At 42.6% G+C, this 17,644-nt stretch overlaps 2 protein-coding genes across 9 annotated transcripts in view; one reads left to right on the top strand and one right to left on the bottom strand.

The window, feature by feature from the left end:
- magi1b (membrane associated guanylate kinase, WW and PDZ domain containing 1b) overlaps positions 1-10,512 on the top strand; it is a 120,708-nt gene extending 110,196 nt beyond the window's left edge. For 7 of the 8 annotated variants that reach the window (XM_047808864.1, XM_047808847.1, XM_047808845.1 and 4 more), the window contains 5 exons: positions 2,016-2,109; positions 2,216-2,303; positions 3,281-3,424; positions 4,619-4,757; positions 8,509-10,512. In XM_047808864.1, coding sequence (XP_047664820.1) covers positions 2,016-2,109; positions 2,216-2,303; positions 3,281-3,424; positions 4,619-4,757; positions 8,509-9,899 — 1,856 coding nt within the window. In that variant the 3' untranslated portion in view covers positions 9,900-10,512. Of the gene's footprint in view, positions 1-2,015; positions 2,110-2,215; positions 2,304-3,280; positions 3,425-4,618; positions 4,758-5,946; positions 6,027-8,508 lie in introns of all 8 variants that reach the window. The other variant, XM_047808869.1, reaches the window with a different exon arrangement.
- A 5,089-nt stretch (positions 10,513-15,601) lies between these two features.
- rhol (rhodopsin, like) lies at positions 15,602-16,884 on the bottom strand. Its single transcript, XM_027155789.2, has one exon. The coding sequence runs from the start codon at positions 16,608-16,610 to the stop codon at positions 15,612-15,614; it is 999 nt and encodes a 332-aa protein (XP_027011590.1). The 5' UTR covers positions 16,611-16,884; the 3' UTR covers positions 15,602-15,611.
- Between the last annotated feature and the right edge of the window lie 760 nt (positions 16,885-17,644).

Genomic DNA, 17,644 nt, shown 5'->3' with positions numbered 1-17,644 from the left:
CAGTGAAGGAGGTGTGGCTTCTTTCAGACTCAGGGAAGGAGGTGTGGCCTATGTCAAACTCAGGGAAGGAGGTGTGGCTTCTGTCAAACTCCATGTAAATGGTGTGGCCTTTCACACCCAGTGAAGGAGGTGTGGCTTCTGTCAGACTCAGTGAAGGAGGTGTGGTTTCTGTCAGACTCAGTGAAGGAGGTGTGGCCTCTGTCAGACTCAGTGAAGGAGGTGTGGCCTCTGTCAAACCCAGTGAAGGAGGTGTGGCCTCTGTCAGACTAAGTGAAGGAGGTGTGGCCTTTCACACCCAGTGACGGAATTGTGGCCTCTGTCAAACCCAGTGAAGGAGGTGTGGCTTCTTTCAGACTCAGGGAAGGAGGTGTGGCCTATGTCAAACTCAGGGAAGGAGGTGTGGCTTCTGTCAAACTCCATGTAAATGGTGTGGCCTTTCACACCCAGTGAAGGAGGTGTGGCTTCTGTCAGACTCAGTGAAGGAGGTGTGGTTTCTGTCAGACTCAGTGAAGGAGGTGTGGCCTCTGTCAGACTCAGTGAAGGAGGTGTGGCCTCTGTCACACTCAGTGAAGGAGGCGTGGTTTCTGTCACACTCAGTGAAGGAGGCGTGGTTTCTGTCACACTCAGTGAAGGCGGCGTGGTTTCTGTCACACTCAGTGAAGGAGGCGTGGTTTCTGTCACACTCAGTGAAGGAGGCGTGGTTTCTGTCACACTCAGTGAAGGAGGCGTGGTTTCTGTCACACTCAGTGAAGGAGGCGTGGTTTCTGCAGAATAAGCTCAGACTGAGCTCTGACTATAAGACTGAGTCAGTTCCATTCCAGTTTCCATCTCTAGAGCTTTTTGTGTGTAGGTGTGCGACCAGACCCTGGGCTGGGCCGGAAGTTCGGCTTTAATTAGGAGCGGCATAACGAAGACAGAACCAGCTGAAGGAAGCAATCATTTCTATACAGAAAAGAAGCGAGTGGAATGATGGCAGCACGGTGGAGTTAGGAGTAAAAGAGTGAGTGTAGAGCCGACGCGCTCTGTAAGATCTCGTTCAGCTGTTATTTACGACGCCGGACTCTCTGTCGCCTGTGGCGTCGGTCTGAGCTTTAATCAGGGGAGAAGGATGGACCATTTTGTCTTCTTTTGGTGCGTATGCACAGTGACTGAAACCAGTGGAGGTAATTTTGTCCTCCTGCGGATATTTCTAACGTGCCTTTCTTTCTTTCGGCTCGGCGTATATTTGTCTTCCAACAACATTTCTTGTGCCTCAGACACGTGAATCGTTGCACCGTATTTTTCAGCAATGACAAGAAGGAGGGGGAATGAAAAGCAGAACAAGGGAGAAACAAAAGCCTGGTATGATCAACGGAGTGGAAATGACAGAGAGGGGTGCAGAGGGATGGGTAGATGGAGACACACACACACACACACACACACACACACACAAACACACACACACACACACACACACACACCGGTCCAGCTGAGATGGACCTCCACCCTAACAGTCATTTTGGAGGAATGAATTAGATTTGGATGCAGTTTTGTTTTGTGTGTGAATGATTGACAGGTTTATTACACAGACTGCAAGATTTAAAAAGATTTAAAGCTTTCAGGACACTGCACTCGTCCAATAAGTACCTTAAATGTAAATTCATCCGGAATCTATTCTAAAAGTGTATAAGGTGTACGGTGACCGTCCCAGCACACACACTTTATCTTTATTTCTGAGACTCCGTGTCTGTATAGAATGAAATCCAGCAGCCGTTGTGACTGCGTTCACTTACGGTGATGGATTTATTTATTTATTTACTTTAAACTACACCGTGTGTGTGTGTGTGTGTGTGTGGCTTTAATCTGTACGGTGCGTTTTTGGGCATCAGCATTGCAGCGTATTGGAAACTTTTCTTTTTTCAGGCAGGATTCCGAGATACTCGGTTCACAGTGAAAAATTGCAAAGTCACTTCCTCTTTTTCTTCAGTCTTTCTCCCTTTCTCAGATTCTAACAGTCCCTTTATCTCCGTCCGCAGAGTCGTCAAATGCAGCGCTGCTGACCAACGCTGAGAAGATCGCCACCATCACTACCACACACGCACCTCAACAGCAAGCTGCACCTGAGCCAAGGTATCACACACACACACACAGAGTCAGACCACATAACTGTGTATTTGTTTTTTTCTTTCTTTTCTCACTTCTTCAAGTTAACATGAATTTTGTCTCTTTATCTCAGAAACAACAGCAAACCAAAACAGGAGTCTTTCGAGTTCAAAGCACCTCAAGTTCCCCCTCCTCCAGCCCCCACACAAGCCACCAACCAGGTACACACGAACACACTGAACTCACTGCGGTGAACAATGTACCACGAAGGATGTACAGAAATCCAAAAGTGCAGCAAAAACAGTTTACAGAGGTATTAAAACCCTGGGGCTTGTGATAACCGGCGATGTTTAATGCAGAATGTCTGAAAAACAACTCGGTTCCTTTGAGCTCTAAAACTTCGACCCTTCACCATCGACGCTTCATCCGGTCATCATAGATGTCGAGTCAAGACTTCATGATCAAGTGCCGGTGGCTAAAGCTGATATTTCTGGGCTTTAATATTTCCGAGCGCGTTACATTTTTTTCGCTAGCTAGTTTGTTTGTGCTCTGCTTCTTAGCTTAAATTTGAAACAACGGTTCGTCTTTTCACCTTTCTCGCACCGGTGTCGAATGACGGCGGTCTTTTAATCCGCGGCGTGTCATACCATGCTGATTCAGCTGGGATAAGGATAAGCTATGTGAGACCTGATCAGTAGCGTGTTAGAATACGTGTGAAGAGCGTTTTTCATCATTAACATCTGAAATAGTCTGGAAGTTCTTTAACATCGAGTCGAAAAATAAATAAACTGTCCTCCACTACCTACTGCTCGATGCCGCCCAGGTGATTACGTCTTCTTTCCACTTTATCCCCAACCAAAAATACCACACACACACACCGGGGCTGCTGTTATCTATTATTCATGCTGTAGCTCAGTCATCAGCTATCAGCTCTGTGGGTGACTTTCCTGCAGGTGAATTTGGAAACCAGAGCTTTAAATGAGAGTAAAGCACACACACACGCACACACACGCACACACACGCACACACATGCACACGCACACACACGCACACACACGCATACACACACACACCATGCCCTGCTGACCTTGAGCTTAATGAAGTGTGTTTGTGTTTATATACATGTGCATGTGTGCATGCATGTTTAACTGTGTGTGTGTGTGTGTGTGTGTGTGTGTGTGTGTGTGTGTGTGTTTAGGAGGGCGAGCTGTACTCCGTGGACCTGGAGAGAGACAGTAAAGGCTTTGGCTTCAGTCTGCGTGGAGGACGTGAGTACAACATGGACCTGTACGTGCTGAGGCTGGCTGAAGACGGAGCAGCGGTGCGCAGCGGCAAGATGAGGGTTCGTCCTAATCACATCAACCCGTGTTCATGTCCACGCTGCTCTATAGATCAAAACATCACCTAACCTCTATATCCTACTTAATGCCCGGAGTTGCTGGGAGAGACGGCGTCTAGGACAAAACAAATCAAAGATAAATGAATAAAAAGAGAGAGAGATTAGAAAGAAATGAGGTTAAAGGTCAAATCTATAAGAGCTGGTCAGTGGATCGGTCACTCGTAGATACGGTTAGCAACAGATAACGAGCTGTTTAACGCAGATCAGCCTGCTAGTTAGTTAGGAGATGGAAATGGAGATGAGATGTAGTGTGTGAGCTGTGAGCAGAAAGCCACTCTCTCATGGCGAGAAGGTGTCAGGAACAGAGGAACCTCTCCAAAGTGGTGTTTCTCTGGAGAACAGGGCTGACAGATAACCCGAGGCAGAGAGGAAAATAGAACAAAAGGATTCCTATGTTGTCTTTTTTTCCCCCCCTTTTTATATCTGAGCGACTCTGTGAGTCCTGTGCTTTTGCTCTCGTATGAAGACGTTCGTCATTTCTGTCTTCTTTGGTCCTTTCTGCTCGCCTTCGTTAGTTTTTCATTTGACACGAAAACATGAATACAGAATGTAACCAGGAGGAGAAAAAAAACTCCCTATAATATCAATTCATAAAGGATGAAATATTGACTTGTTTTTAGTGTCTAGTCTAGAAATCAATTATTCATGAATCCGGCGATGAAAGAAAATGTTACTGAAGATCTCGGCGAGTGGAAATAAGCACCTGTGAGTTAAATCTGTCCCTATTTACCGTTTATCAGTCAAAATAGATAGGAGAGTCTTAAAAAAAAAAAAAACAAAGCTGCTGTTTAAAATCTCTTCATCCACACATACCGGTGTCACCATGACGATCGGTGGATCCGAACAGGGACGATGGCCGAAGGATGTCACAGCAGAGACGTCACCGTCGTACGAAGCTGTAGACGGATCAGATTTTTTTGCAGTCCGCATGTCTCCCTCCTTTAACATCACGCTCTTTATCATGTTTGAGTCGCATGAAATGAAATGATAGAAAACAGACAAACTAAGAGACCTTCTGTTAAACAGATTCTTTCTGAAACAAAAATAGCAATGTATGTAAAGTTCACTGATCATCTTTGTACATGATTTCTCCTTTTTTTTCCTCTCTCTCTCTCTCTCTCTCTCTCTCTCTCTCAGGTAGGAGATGAGATTTTGGAGATAAACGGCGAGAGCACCAAAGGTATGAAGCACACCCGCGCCATCGAACTGATCAAAAGCGGCGGCCGGACGGCGCACCTCGTGCTGAAGCGCGGGGACGGCTCCGTACCCGAATATGGTGGGTCCATCTACGAAAACATCCCTTTCTCGCCGGTCTTCACACCATGACAGTCCTCTCCTCTCCTCCTCCCCACACACTCGTGCCGGCCCTCTCTGTCATGGCCTCCTGCTGTTTGGTGATGGGCTTCTTCGTGTTGCCTTTGGTCTCCTTTTTTTTGCACCTGTGCAGCGGACACCGGGAAAATGATTCCTTGGGCACATGCTATGAAAAAAAAAAACAAGCAAACAAACAAAAAAAAACTCGCAGGCTGTAGAAAGATTTAATAATTGTCAAGAGGCCTGGATGAGTCGTAGGTTTTTACTCCGATAAGTACGCAGAAACAAACTTGACAAACGTCCGTCTGGAGTCAGAGCAGTGTAAGTAACATATTTATGCTATTTATTGAAGGTGAACGTACGCTACTGAGAAGACTTTAAGAGACTAGAGACACATCCTCGTACCCTCTCCGCCACAATACTGTAGTTCGTCACGTGATAGTCGACATCCACAGACGCTCCGGTCAGTAATTCCGCTCGTTCTCGTCAGGTCACGTGATTTCAGTCAGCCGTAACGTCAGTCGCTGCATGGCGTCATCGGAAAAAAAATAAATATATATATATATACTGTATATATTTTCCATAATATTTATGGAAGATCCGTCATAACTGTCCTGATATCTCGACTGACAGTGTTATTTTCATGGGTCATTTTTTTTTTCCATGTATTTGCTCAAGTGTCGGAATGTGATTTCTTTTTTTTCTTTTTATTTTTGGGTCTTTGTATATTTTTGTACAATTTATTTTTCTTTATGTTCATCCACATGTTGCCGCTTTCTGTTTGGGGTGTACATTGTTATTTGCTCTCTCTGTGTGTGTGTGCGCGTGTGTGTGCACGTGTGCGTGTCTATGGAAGCCATGTCTGTCTGTCTGCTGCTGGGTTGGTGTACATGTTGTTTTTTGGGTGTTCTGGATATTTCTCTCCTATTAATGTTTATTTTTCACTCAACGGTGGGGATATTTTATGGACAATCTCTCTCAACGAAATAAACACATTTTCTATTGCAAAAAAAAAAAATCACTCTTGATTTTGAATTCTTTTCGGTTTCTGGTGTCTAAATGATCTGCTTCTCTTTCTTTCTTTCTTTCTTTCTTTCTTTCTCTTTTCTGGTTTAAATCGGTTGTGGTGGTCTCTCTACCTCCTCTCGCAGCGATGGCCGCTCCACAAGCCACAGCCACGGCGAGAAACGAAAAGACAGGAGAGCCAGGTTTCTTCCAAAACCAGACCACGGTTTGTAGCTTGCCGTGTCCGTGTCCGTGCCGTCGTCGTTCATTCTGTCCATTCACCAACAATGCATTGCAGTCCGGTTGTGTGATCGACCCTCTCATCTCAGTGAAAAATGGATGGATGTGCACATTGTATCACACGTGAACACACGTTTCTGCCTCTGTTTCTCACAAAACTTTGTCCGTACCACATTACCAGATTTTATTCATGCCAGATTTCAAACATAACAGTCTGTTTGTGTGGACAAATATCAGGGCTCGTAGTCATGAAAATTCTCAGCGTAAAAAGTTTCCCCTAGTGACGTTACGATGTTTTTCATAAAGCATCTTAACCCTTTAAAGAGCACATCAGGTCAAAAAGTGTTAGGAGCAGTGAGGAGGACTTTTAAGAGCTTTAAGAGTTTCTAAATATATATATATCCTTATATATCGTCGCTGTCGGGCGGAATCCTCACATCTCCTAAACCGTTATTTTTCAGGAAATTAAAAAAACGGCGTATCTTATCTGCAATGCACAGGGTTTAGTCCGCGTTGCAGTGGATTGAGTGGGTTGAGTGCTCAAAATTCCTGTCCTCAGATGAGCACCAGAACTAGCGGGGGTCAAGATTTTTTTTTCTTTGATCCCAGTGTTTTGAAGACATTTACCTCAGAAGACGTGTCGATTCGTCGCGGCTCTTCTTGAGGATAAAAATGCCGCGAAGCTCTCCCGAGGAGTGAAGAAGAGGTGGACAGCGCTCAAGCTATTTTCACGACTTTAGATTGGTTAATAACTTGTAAAAATAACAGACCCACGTGGGGACTGACCAATAGCATATGTGAAAAAATATGAAATTGACAAAATTTGGACATAGAAGGTTTCCGCCCGACAGCGGATATATATATATATTCTTCTGCAATTTTTTTAATGATACACTAACGTCTTTGAAACGGAGCTGAAATGCCGTAGCGTCAGAACTAATATAATTTGTCTCTGTAACATTTCTGTTTACATTTATTACATTTATAACATACAGAGATTAGAACATCTCTAATATGATAGTCACCAACATAATCCCTACACCATATACACTCAAATATCTTAACCTAGAGACAAAGTAAAGGTTTATTATAGACCAGATTTTAAAAGCGCTCCTTTAGTTATCGGTCAACCAATCACAGTCTTCAAAATAATGTAACCTAGTAACAGGTTTAGCCCCGCCTCCTCTGTAAGGTAAAGGTTGTTGTACTTTCTTTGCTAAGAGTTGCTCTGAGATCGGTCCTGAATCACTGTTAAGATAAGATTCCTAGTTAGAAATGTCGCTAGCTTTCTGAGATCATTCTTAAACTCTTTATAAATAAGCGCCCTGATTTTTTTTCCATTCAGATTTGATTATGTGATGCTCAATTGGACAAATTTAGCCACTGCATCATGGATCGAAATGATCCGATTGGATACACCACCAAAAAAAAAACAAAAAAAACATTCAATATGGAATTCATCACTGCTTTTTTTGAGTAACAACAACGTGGCAGTGATTTTTATTTATTAAGTGGAAAAATGGGGAATCAATTCAAGCAAAACTGGAAGGAACTCAACACAAACTGAACAGTGTAGTAATTGAGGTGAAAGGATTGGCCAAGGGGTCGCATGCGGCATGGATCAAGAGACGTGCACGGTTACGCTACAGACAGAAACCTGTCACGAATGTGAGAAGACAGACAGTTCCATCTGATCTAAACAAACAATCGTGTGTAAAGACATACGACATATGAACAAGGTGAAGAGTTCAAGAACTTCATGTACTGTAGGATGATTTACCCAAGAAATCAAAACCAAACCAGGTTTTATAAAGATTATAAGCCCTTTTAATGCCATTGATTAAAAGGTTTTTTGTGCGTGTGTGTGTATTGTTACGATACTGAACAGTACGGCTCCAGACCAAACCCTGCTCATTCTTTAAGCGGGAAAAGTTAAAAGCATCTCCGGTGTGCCTGAATGCCAGAAGAAATTTTATTTCAAACTGAAATCGTAGGTGTACCATATTCATAAAACCATTTACCATTTATTCCATGTACACTTTGCCTGAATCATCAGCACTCATCAGACAAGACGCTGGATCCTGGCTTACCGTTACTAATAATTCATTGCCTCCTCCCCGGAATTAGTTTTAGACCCAAGCCATTACCACCTGCTAAAATGATTCATATGGTTTTGCTAGCATGATTAATGACTACTTTGTCATGCCACTAGATATGTTGCTGCTATTTTTCGCCGTGTTAATGGCTCTAGAGCCGGCGTGTCAGAGAACGCAAAGGCACAGGATCCAACTCATCAAGTGCTAGGGAAATTAGATGATAAGCTAAGGCAAGTGTGCTAGAATTGGAAAAACGATTACTAAAATCTAGCGTTTTTTTAATGAAAGCATTTGTGTGAAAACAAAGGACTAGGCTAGGTATTTATTTATTTTTTGCTTTATTTTACACATAATTCCTTGTGTATGTTCCAGATGGCAACAACGACAACAACGGCCCCGTCAGCAGGGCTCAAACTGTTTCGGAAGTGAACACGGCACCTCCTGACAGGCAGCCCCGCATGTCACTGGATTCCAGTTCTCCACAAGACCTTCATAATACATCCCGGAAAGAGGACAGGAGGACACATGAGTCAGGTCAGCGCAAGCACGGCCACCGCTCCAACCATCACCATAGCAACCACAGACACCGCTCTCCAGACAAACGGGGCAGGGACAGACACCACAATAAGAAAAGTAGCAGCAGTGCTCATAACAAAAAGAGAGGCGATAAGAGGTACAGCAAAGATGATTCATATAACCATCAGCACCACCGGAGGCACCATTCACCAGAGAGGAGGCGCCGGGCAAGGAGCGCCGACAACACGCTAGACAGTCAACATGAACGTCGGCACGGGCGATCGCCGGAAAGACGCCCTCAGCGTCATTCTTCTCCACAAAGGCACCGTTCACCACATCGGTCAGGGCACCGCAATAGGTCCCCTTACCGTCACAGATCACCTTATCGCTCCAGACACCAATCCCCGCGCCGGCAGTCCAACCCTCTTTCAAACAAGCCACACAATGGCAAACCAGCGTTGGATGAGGATGTGGTCTTGAAGGAGCCTCCATCTCCTGAGCCTTCTTCTCATTTGGACAGTGTCCTGAACGAGTTGCCTGCGACGGATCGGCTAAACCGTGACAGCCTCTTGCCACGGATGACATACAATGGTTTAGAGCGTGGCAACGGCCTGACATACCCAGGAAAGTCCTACAGTCGTCTAAACAGTAATAGCACCCTCCCCCGGCAGTTTGTAAATGGTAATACCCTCCCCCAGTACTATGATCGTTGGAACCGTGACGACACCCTCCCCCGGCAGTCCTATGGACCTCTGAACAATGACGACACACTACGTCGACTGCCATATGACCGTGTGAATCGAGAGTCCTATGATGGTTTGGCCCAAAGAAATCCTTTTCCCCAAGAGCCAATAGACCACTTTTCGACCATGGAGAGGACATACAATGGCGACAGCCTGCCCCGAAGAACCTACCAGGAACAGAGCCTTCCCCACGCCAGAACCCCTGATTCCGGTTCAGCTTTTCAGAAGTACACTTCGTTGCTCAGGGGTCGCTCTCCCGAGAGAAAGAGTCGGTTATCTCAATCAGATTCTCCAGAAGCGACCTCCTACCGAGCCAGGAGCCTTGACATACTTCCTACAAGGGGTTCCCGAAACGCGGTCGACTCGGAGGAGGAAGAAGATAAGGAAAGCAGCGTAAAAAATTACTACAGCAAACTAAAGACCAATTATGGCAAAGCCAACAACACACTTCCCGAGCCCAGGAGGAAGGCCTACAAAGAGAACTCCAAAGATCTCAGCATCTGACAGACTGTCGCTCCATACAAGCCCTCCTCTGAGGACCCTGTATACTATGCTATGAATTTGACATTCCTGTGTTTTCCTAGAAAGATTACTTGACAACTTGTAACAAACAGCGGAAGAATGGTTTTTGCTGTACGTTCCAGGAATCGTTGGTTGTTTTTTTTTGTTTTGTTTTGTTTTTTTTTCATACAATTTCACAAACATCTATCAGAGATTGATGACTACGTATAAAGAAAACGATTATGTGCCTAATAGTACCATTCTTGATGGTTTTTATTTTATAAAGGGCAGTCTTTTGAACTACTGTCTGTTGATAGTATTTTTCGGTTTCAGAGACCACACCCATGCACCGAGCACCTCTCCTCACTGGGTGCTCACATGTATGCTGTGCATGTCTTTACACTTCTCAGTGTCTTTCTTCTTTATTTCATTCTTTCTCTCCCTCGGTGCCAATGATTTTTACACATTTGACCAGAGTATAGCACAAGTCTGCATTCATTTGTATATTTTTGACAGTTTGCAGTACGTGTACATTCAGAGGTGATCATTTTACGAGAATGAAGGGAACATGAAGTTAAAATATGATAACGTGAGAATAAAATATATACACAATCTTCACGCTTGTCTTTATTTTATGGATTTGAAGGCTGTACAGCAGGTTAAATGCTAGCAAAGCATTCTTCTAAGACAGAAACAGGGGGAAGTGCCAAGTGCCTGGAAGATACAGCAGGATATCTCCACCCTACTTGAAAGACGATAAGGAGAGGAACGATGGAGTTATCTAGCCACGGTATAGCCGTCTTTTACAAATCCACTGAGGTACCTCTCTTTCTACAGGGTTATCTGCTGAATAGCAGAGTATATTTTGTTTTCTGATAAGGCAAAGCCTCTCGAGACAAAGACCGAAAAGGACAAATGGAGTACAGGGCATCTGAGGTAGCTTTCATAATACTGTGAAAGTGTCTCCATTGTTATTCACACCCATGTGTGTATTCTGTCTGTATCTGTTTTTGTTATTTGAACGGAAATGTGATGAAAATCCAGGCACAACGTGGTAATTAACTTCTGCTCGTCGTTACGAAGTTGATACCGATTCTTAATCGAGATTCGACCTCGCATAATTCTGATTCGTGTAGCAGCAGAAAAAAGGAAGTTAGCGGGTTGCGGATTATTATTCAGGAGCCATTCCGATCTACCTGCGACGTCTCGCTCGTTGTTCAGCCACGTTTCAGTGCTTGTGTGTGAGATGTGATTATTTCAAAGACGGGAATGAAACAGAAGGATATCTTCATGGCTGAATGCAAAATGATGTGATTTGAAAAAAGAATTTTGAGATCGTTCGAGACTTAACCTTTCTGTTTGTACCTACCTGTAATATATTCTAACAAATTTAATTGGATGAATTTCCTGATATATTTGACCGCTTGTACCACACGAACGTTAAAATCTCCCACTCGCGCGTCTTATTTCCTGCATCCCACAGGATCGCATCCATCATGATTCGCTTCACGTCTTTAGTCGCCAGATGACCTAATTTAAAACAAAAACAGTGTGCCTCGTATCTGCATATTTGTTTTTGTTTAGAAAAGATCGTTCGGTCTAAATAGCGTGTTTGTGTTTGGGTTTGTCTGTAGTCTGTGGGTGGTGACTGCAGACAAGAAGGAAAAAAAAAATGAGTATGTTTACTTACCAATGAATTATAATGGAAGTCTAACGTCAAGACCGAATTTCGTCGGGAAACTAATTAAACATGCGCGTCTTTGCGGCTAAGAGTTTCAAAGCTACGTCTTCGAAGATAAAGGTCCGAGGATGGGGTCGACCCAAGATCCTCACCAGAAAGTCGTACCGACCTCCTTGTGTAGTTTTCCCCAACATTACCATTTGCCCAAAGATGGAACGATCCTATACAAATAGTTCTGATTTGTAGCATCTGTTTTATGGCATGTGTATACTGTAACCTAGAATAATAACAATGATTGGTAACAAACCACAAGTTCCTTCCTCTGAATTCGGATGGTTTGGACACACATACAGCTACATTATTAACACAATTCAGAAGTTACTGTTCCACAAAAAAATGTCTATTTTGACAACCACCCATTAGACGTCCACTGGGATTGAAACGAATAAACGGAAGTTAGTATTTTGTTCTTTTCTAGGTCTGGAGATGTGTTTTTTGTAAGTATTATATGAAAAATATTGTAATGCTTAAGGCCTGTGCTGTAACTTTACCGGTTTTAATCCACAGCTAGTTCCTGCCCATGGGATGCTAAGTGATCTTATATGATCATGGTAGAAAACAAAAATACTGGTAAAAAGAAATACAAATACTACTTGTTCACTGTGATTATCTTTATTATCTAAACCACTTTGCAACTGGTTAATTATGCAAATTCCACCTTACGTATTAACTGTATAATTCGCTAGATTCCATCCGAATGAGGGAACAAATAAATAAAGTGTCATCTGTTCAGCAGGGAAAAAAAGGTAAAACATCATCAAATCTCGATCATCTGACCTGTTACTGATGAGACCAGACTCTCGTCTTTAATTCCTTTGTTACTCATTTCAAGCCCAAAGGGTGTGATGAAGTTTAACGTCTATGTATGTGCAGATTTCCTGCCAAATCCTGCCAGACACCTAGGAACAGCGCTGACTGTGAATTACTATTACAAGACTGTCAGGGCGACACACAGCAGCTCTGGAAGCACTCAAGTGGATGATCTATGCTGAATAAAGTGCCTTTTGAGAGGACTTTTACAAATGCGCGAGTAAAGTGAAGGCTTTTAGTCTTGCCGCAACACTTTCCGGAAAAAAATGAGTCCGTCACAGATGCGTGTTTTGAGGTCTGGCAACACAAATGGTAAAAACTGGTAGTGGATCCGTCGATGAGTTCAAATGATTAGCGATGGCAAACAAGAATAATTAAGCTTGAGGAAGTCTGACATATTCATCATTCATTAATTTTCTACCGCTTATCCGAACTTCTCGGGTCACAGGGAGCCTGTGCCTATCTCAGGCGTCATCGGGCATTGAGGCAGGATACATCCTGGAGGGAGTGCCAACCATCACAGGGCACAGACACGCACACACTCATTCACTCTCACACGGACAATTTTCCAGAGATGCCAATCAACCTACCATGCATGTCTTTCGACCGGGGGAGGAAACCGGAGGAAATACCGGGGCACTGGAGAACATGCAAACTGGAGGCGGGAATCGAACCCCCAACCCTGGAGGTGTGAGGCGAACGTGCTAACCACTAAGCCACCGTGCCCACCCTATCTTCATCATGAGAGCTGAAAATGAAGTTTCATTCAGAGCTGAAAATGAATATACAAAAAGTTCAAGTTATTGGACGTGAGCACAATAAAAAAAACAGACCTTTACATTACAAGATGCTTCTTATCTCTCATTTACACGTACAGATGATAAAAAAAAAAAGGTCATTATTTTTACCCCTTAATAACTGAACCACGCTGTTTTTAATATGGCTGAATATAATTATACACTGGCATAGTTCACATTTTTGTTGAAATCCAGATTTCGGTGTTACTGAAGTGATTTAAATCCGAAGCCTTGTAATTCCATAACGCTTCACTCGCCTTGAGCTGAGCGAAAAACCAAATCCGTCACAAGCTCAACACAAGCTGAAGCACTTTTCTCTTTTCAAAGAAATTTTAAATCTTGTGTCTGGAGCAAACTGAGTCTTTGGCACAGTAACAAAAATATCTGTGGGAGATAAAAAAAAAATATCAGGGAGGCATTAGGGTTGCCGTGGCAACCACAGCATCATCTGGACCGTTTCCATGACAAAATAAATAAATAAAGGAAAGAAATCGACAGCCTTTTTTCCTTAAATTCCTTGACCTGAGTTTTGTCCTCTTCTTTATTAGCAAAATGAATGTTGACCTTGAGAGGCAGACTGTTGAAAATGATGACAAAAAAAAAATGACAGCAACGGAGCAGAGAGTTTTGCAACGTCAAATGTGTCCATGAATATGCATCTGTTTTAACTTCCGTACATGTTTATGCTGAATATATACACTTCATCAAATTGTTTATGAACTGTTTATAGAAACTTTAAGATAAGGATATATTTTATATTTCATAGATTTAAAAAAGATTGTATATTATTACAGTTGGTTTATTATTAGCCAGAGTCAATCAGAGTCCCTAGGAAGGGGCTGTTACTATAGAAACGGTAAGCTATTAGAACGAGTGCATCAACACAAAGATATCTTATTAGTCATAGCCAGAACACTTTCTGACCAATCAGAATCAAGAACTCACCAGCTGTGTTATATAATCAGTTGGTATTATAGTGAATGTTAGCATGTTATGTTAGCTGATATTCTATATAAGCGCTTGAGTGTTGGTTCGAATCTGCTTTTATCAACAACAAATTAACGTATACTTTAAATTCAGTATGGCCGATGACAAATAGTTCCCAAAGAAGATATAGCTGGAATGCTGTAGATAAATAAACTATTGCTTATTTACCTCATTTATTTATCTAATGCTAAGCATAAACTATTGCTAGCAGTGAACATGAACAAGCAGCATGTTACAAACTGTAAAATATCCCACAAAATAATCTATAAATATTACTATAACATGGTGATTGTGAGCAGTTTTTCTAGAGAAACGTGAAGCTTACTAGAGAAAGTGTAGCTTAAAAAATAACTTGGCTGAAAATATCTTAATAGTTCTCATTTATTCAAAATCCTTTCAAAGAGCTCGTCGTTTATGTTGAACTTCTTGGGTCGGGTTCATTCAGACTGATCTGTTAGTCCTGATTAGCATCATGTCCTTATGCAACATGGCCTTGGAAACAGATTATGAACCGATTATGGACTCAAGGGGTGAAAACGATAATAGTATAGATTGACTTTTCCAATGTCAACAACAACAACACTAATAGTTTAATCCACAATTCTGTATTATTTGGTAATATTACATTTAGTGCAGAGTGGAGCAGTTTTGGTAGACTAATATTCATTTCCTCAATAATAATAATAATAATAATAATAATAATAATAATAATAATAATAATAATAATAATACAACCTCTTTGTAATGTGACAATTAACAAATTTTTACATTTAAACAGTTCTGTCCTTTGAGATACAACCAACAGTTACATCAGAGTGTGTGAACCGGGGGGTGGGGTGGGGGTGGGGGGGTCAGGTCACAGGAAAACTTGTAGTTTGAATGAGTTAACATCTGCTTGCAAGACATCACATGGTCTTAGCGATTTATGGATTTATAGACATCAAAGCAGGACAAGAGGACGGAGCTGGAGTTATAGTTGAAAATAGTGTAGTCTTTTCTTCAGCCCTACTCAGCCACGACTGGACCGCCTCAGATCCTGTCCCCAAGCCAAGCCATTCCACTTAGTGAGTAATCCAAAACTCTTGTTGTATTATATTAAACTTTACCTATCTAACATTCTACATGTGGGAAGGGTGGATAAGTCATTCTTTAACTTGGGCCCGGAAAAGGATAAGAACTGCTGATGTACATAAAAGTCAATTGATATCCAACGGTTCGGATAAGCGGTAGAAAATGAATGAATAAATGAAATGATATCCAACGGAAGTTTTAGGCAGCTGCACCTGTGTGGAAGTAACCCGGACATTAAATCTGTAAAATCTTTAGATCTGTAAAATCTTTGTAATCTTGAAATGTTCACGCAGGAGCCGCAGAGACAGACTAGGACTCTGAGGTCTTTGAGTCTCCAACCTGGCCCTCAAAAGGGTTCTTCCCTAGGCACAGCGTGATGACCATGCATTGACGGAGCTGCTTGTCCATGCAAATGCAAATGAGGGGAATAAACAACACGGAACTCTTGGCGAAGAACGAGGTCAGAGACATGGCGATAGGACTGAAGGCACTGCCTTGGTTTGAGAAGATGTGCCAGCCAAAACTAGCATACGGCAGCCAGCAGATGAAGAACCCTAGGATCAAGAGGACCGTCAAGCAGCTGGCATCTTGCTCGTTTTTAGAAATAGCATCGTCATTAACCATGCAAAGCAGTCGGCCGAAGCACAGGGAGATGACGGTCAACGGGATGATGAGGTGCACGGTGAACATGTAGTTGATGAAGGACTCGTTGTAGATATCAGGCTTTAGAGTGTAGTAATCGACGCCGCACGAGCACTGCAATCCCTCAGGGATGTATCGCGACCACTCAAAGAGAGGAGGCAAAGAACAGCTGAAAGCCATAAGCCAGCTGAAGCCTATTCCCTTAACGATAAACTTGCGCCGGAGACGAATGTCCATGTCAGGTCTACAGGACACCATGACCCTCTCTACGGACAGGACCACCAAGGACCACAATGAGATCTGGATACCATGCACTGTCAAGAAGCCTTCAAAGTTGCATCCCACCATTCCACGGACGAAATAGCCGTGCATTGCTGCGTGCATGGTGAAAGGAAAGCTGATAACGATTACGAGGAGGTCAGCCATCGTCATGTTCACCACCATGTAGTAGATCGGCGTGCGTAGATTCTTGTGCAGGACCGTGACGCAGAGTGTGAACAAGTTGACAGGAATACCCATAAGGATAAGGAAAAACATGTAGATGGTGAGGAAGGAGAAGACCCATGGTTCTGCCAGGTAGTACTGTGGATACTCGTGAGGGCTCCTGACTAGTCCAGTAGCGTTGGACATTGGGATGTAGAAATCGGGGCCCTCTGTGCTGTTCATGATCGGCGATTAAGTATAGTCCTGTGTATCCTCTTTGCAGTGAGAAAACAGAGACTACAGACACACACGCTACAGGACAGATTAGCAAATGTGTTTGTTCGGCAGAATATGATTCAGGCTACGTTAATGCTAATCCACTACTGAGCTTGTGCATGCTCAACAGTCTGTAAGTCACATGGGTTATAAACCGTCTATTCCTATTAGGGTAAGAGGCTAGACATGAACCACCAGTCGTGTTGTTGTACAGGTGCACGGATTTTAGACAACATAACCTATTTCTTCTCCTATAAGTTCACCCGACATTGTTATGAGCGTCTCATCATTGTGTCTCTCAGCGCGTGGTGTTTTTATATCACAAGGGTTCACTGCCCAGATAAACAAACAGACAAACAAACAGACAAACAAACAAACAAACAAACAAACAAACAAACAAACAAACAAACAAACAAACAAAATAAATAAATAAATAAATAAATAAATAAATAAATAAATAAATAAATATTAAAAACAGACACATCAGTCACGTGTTTTGTCTTTTTTTTTTTTTTTTTTAAACACACATTGAAAACAACCTCCAGACAAAACAGTCGCATCAAAACTCGCACACAAACCCTTATTTATGTCTCTAAATTTTAGGATTGTTTATGCACAATCGATGACTGTCAAATATTTGTGTCTGAGAAGTGGTGTGCTGATAAATATAGCCTCTCGCGTATCTATTGATCAGATGCTCGAGAACGCTGCAGCCACAGGAATCAGAGGGTTCGCTCGGGCTGAGGGGTTGAGAGATGTGTGGAGAGGTGAAGCAGATGAAAAGAGCCCTCTGCTGTTAGCACGCTGCATTACAGTGTCCTGCTCTGCTAGAACATTGTGATCCTGTATCTTTTCCTTCATTTTAAAAGATGATCAAAAGTTAAGAAATCTGATAGATGCAAGAATTAGGCCAGTCGTTTTAGAAAGAAAAAAAAACAGTTAGATATGAACAAGAACAACAGGATTTTAAACACCGTAAAGTTTGACAGTTTAAAAGGAAA

This window comes from Tachysurus fulvidraco, chromosome 2 (genome assembly GCF_022655615.1).
Source record: "Tachysurus fulvidraco isolate hzauxx_2018 chromosome 2, HZAU_PFXX_2.0, whole genome shotgun sequence".
NCBI lineage: Eukaryota > Metazoa > Chordata > Actinopteri > Siluriformes > Bagridae > Tachysurus > Tachysurus fulvidraco.
Note: the sequence above shows the minus strand (reverse complement) of the source record. Positions and strands in the feature narration are given on the sequence as shown.

What these genes read in the sequence shown, in the direction of transcription:
- rhol (XM_027155789.2), bottom strand. Translation starts at nt 16,610, where the DNA reads ATGAACAGCACAGAGGGCCCCGATTTCTACATCCCAATGTCCAACGCT.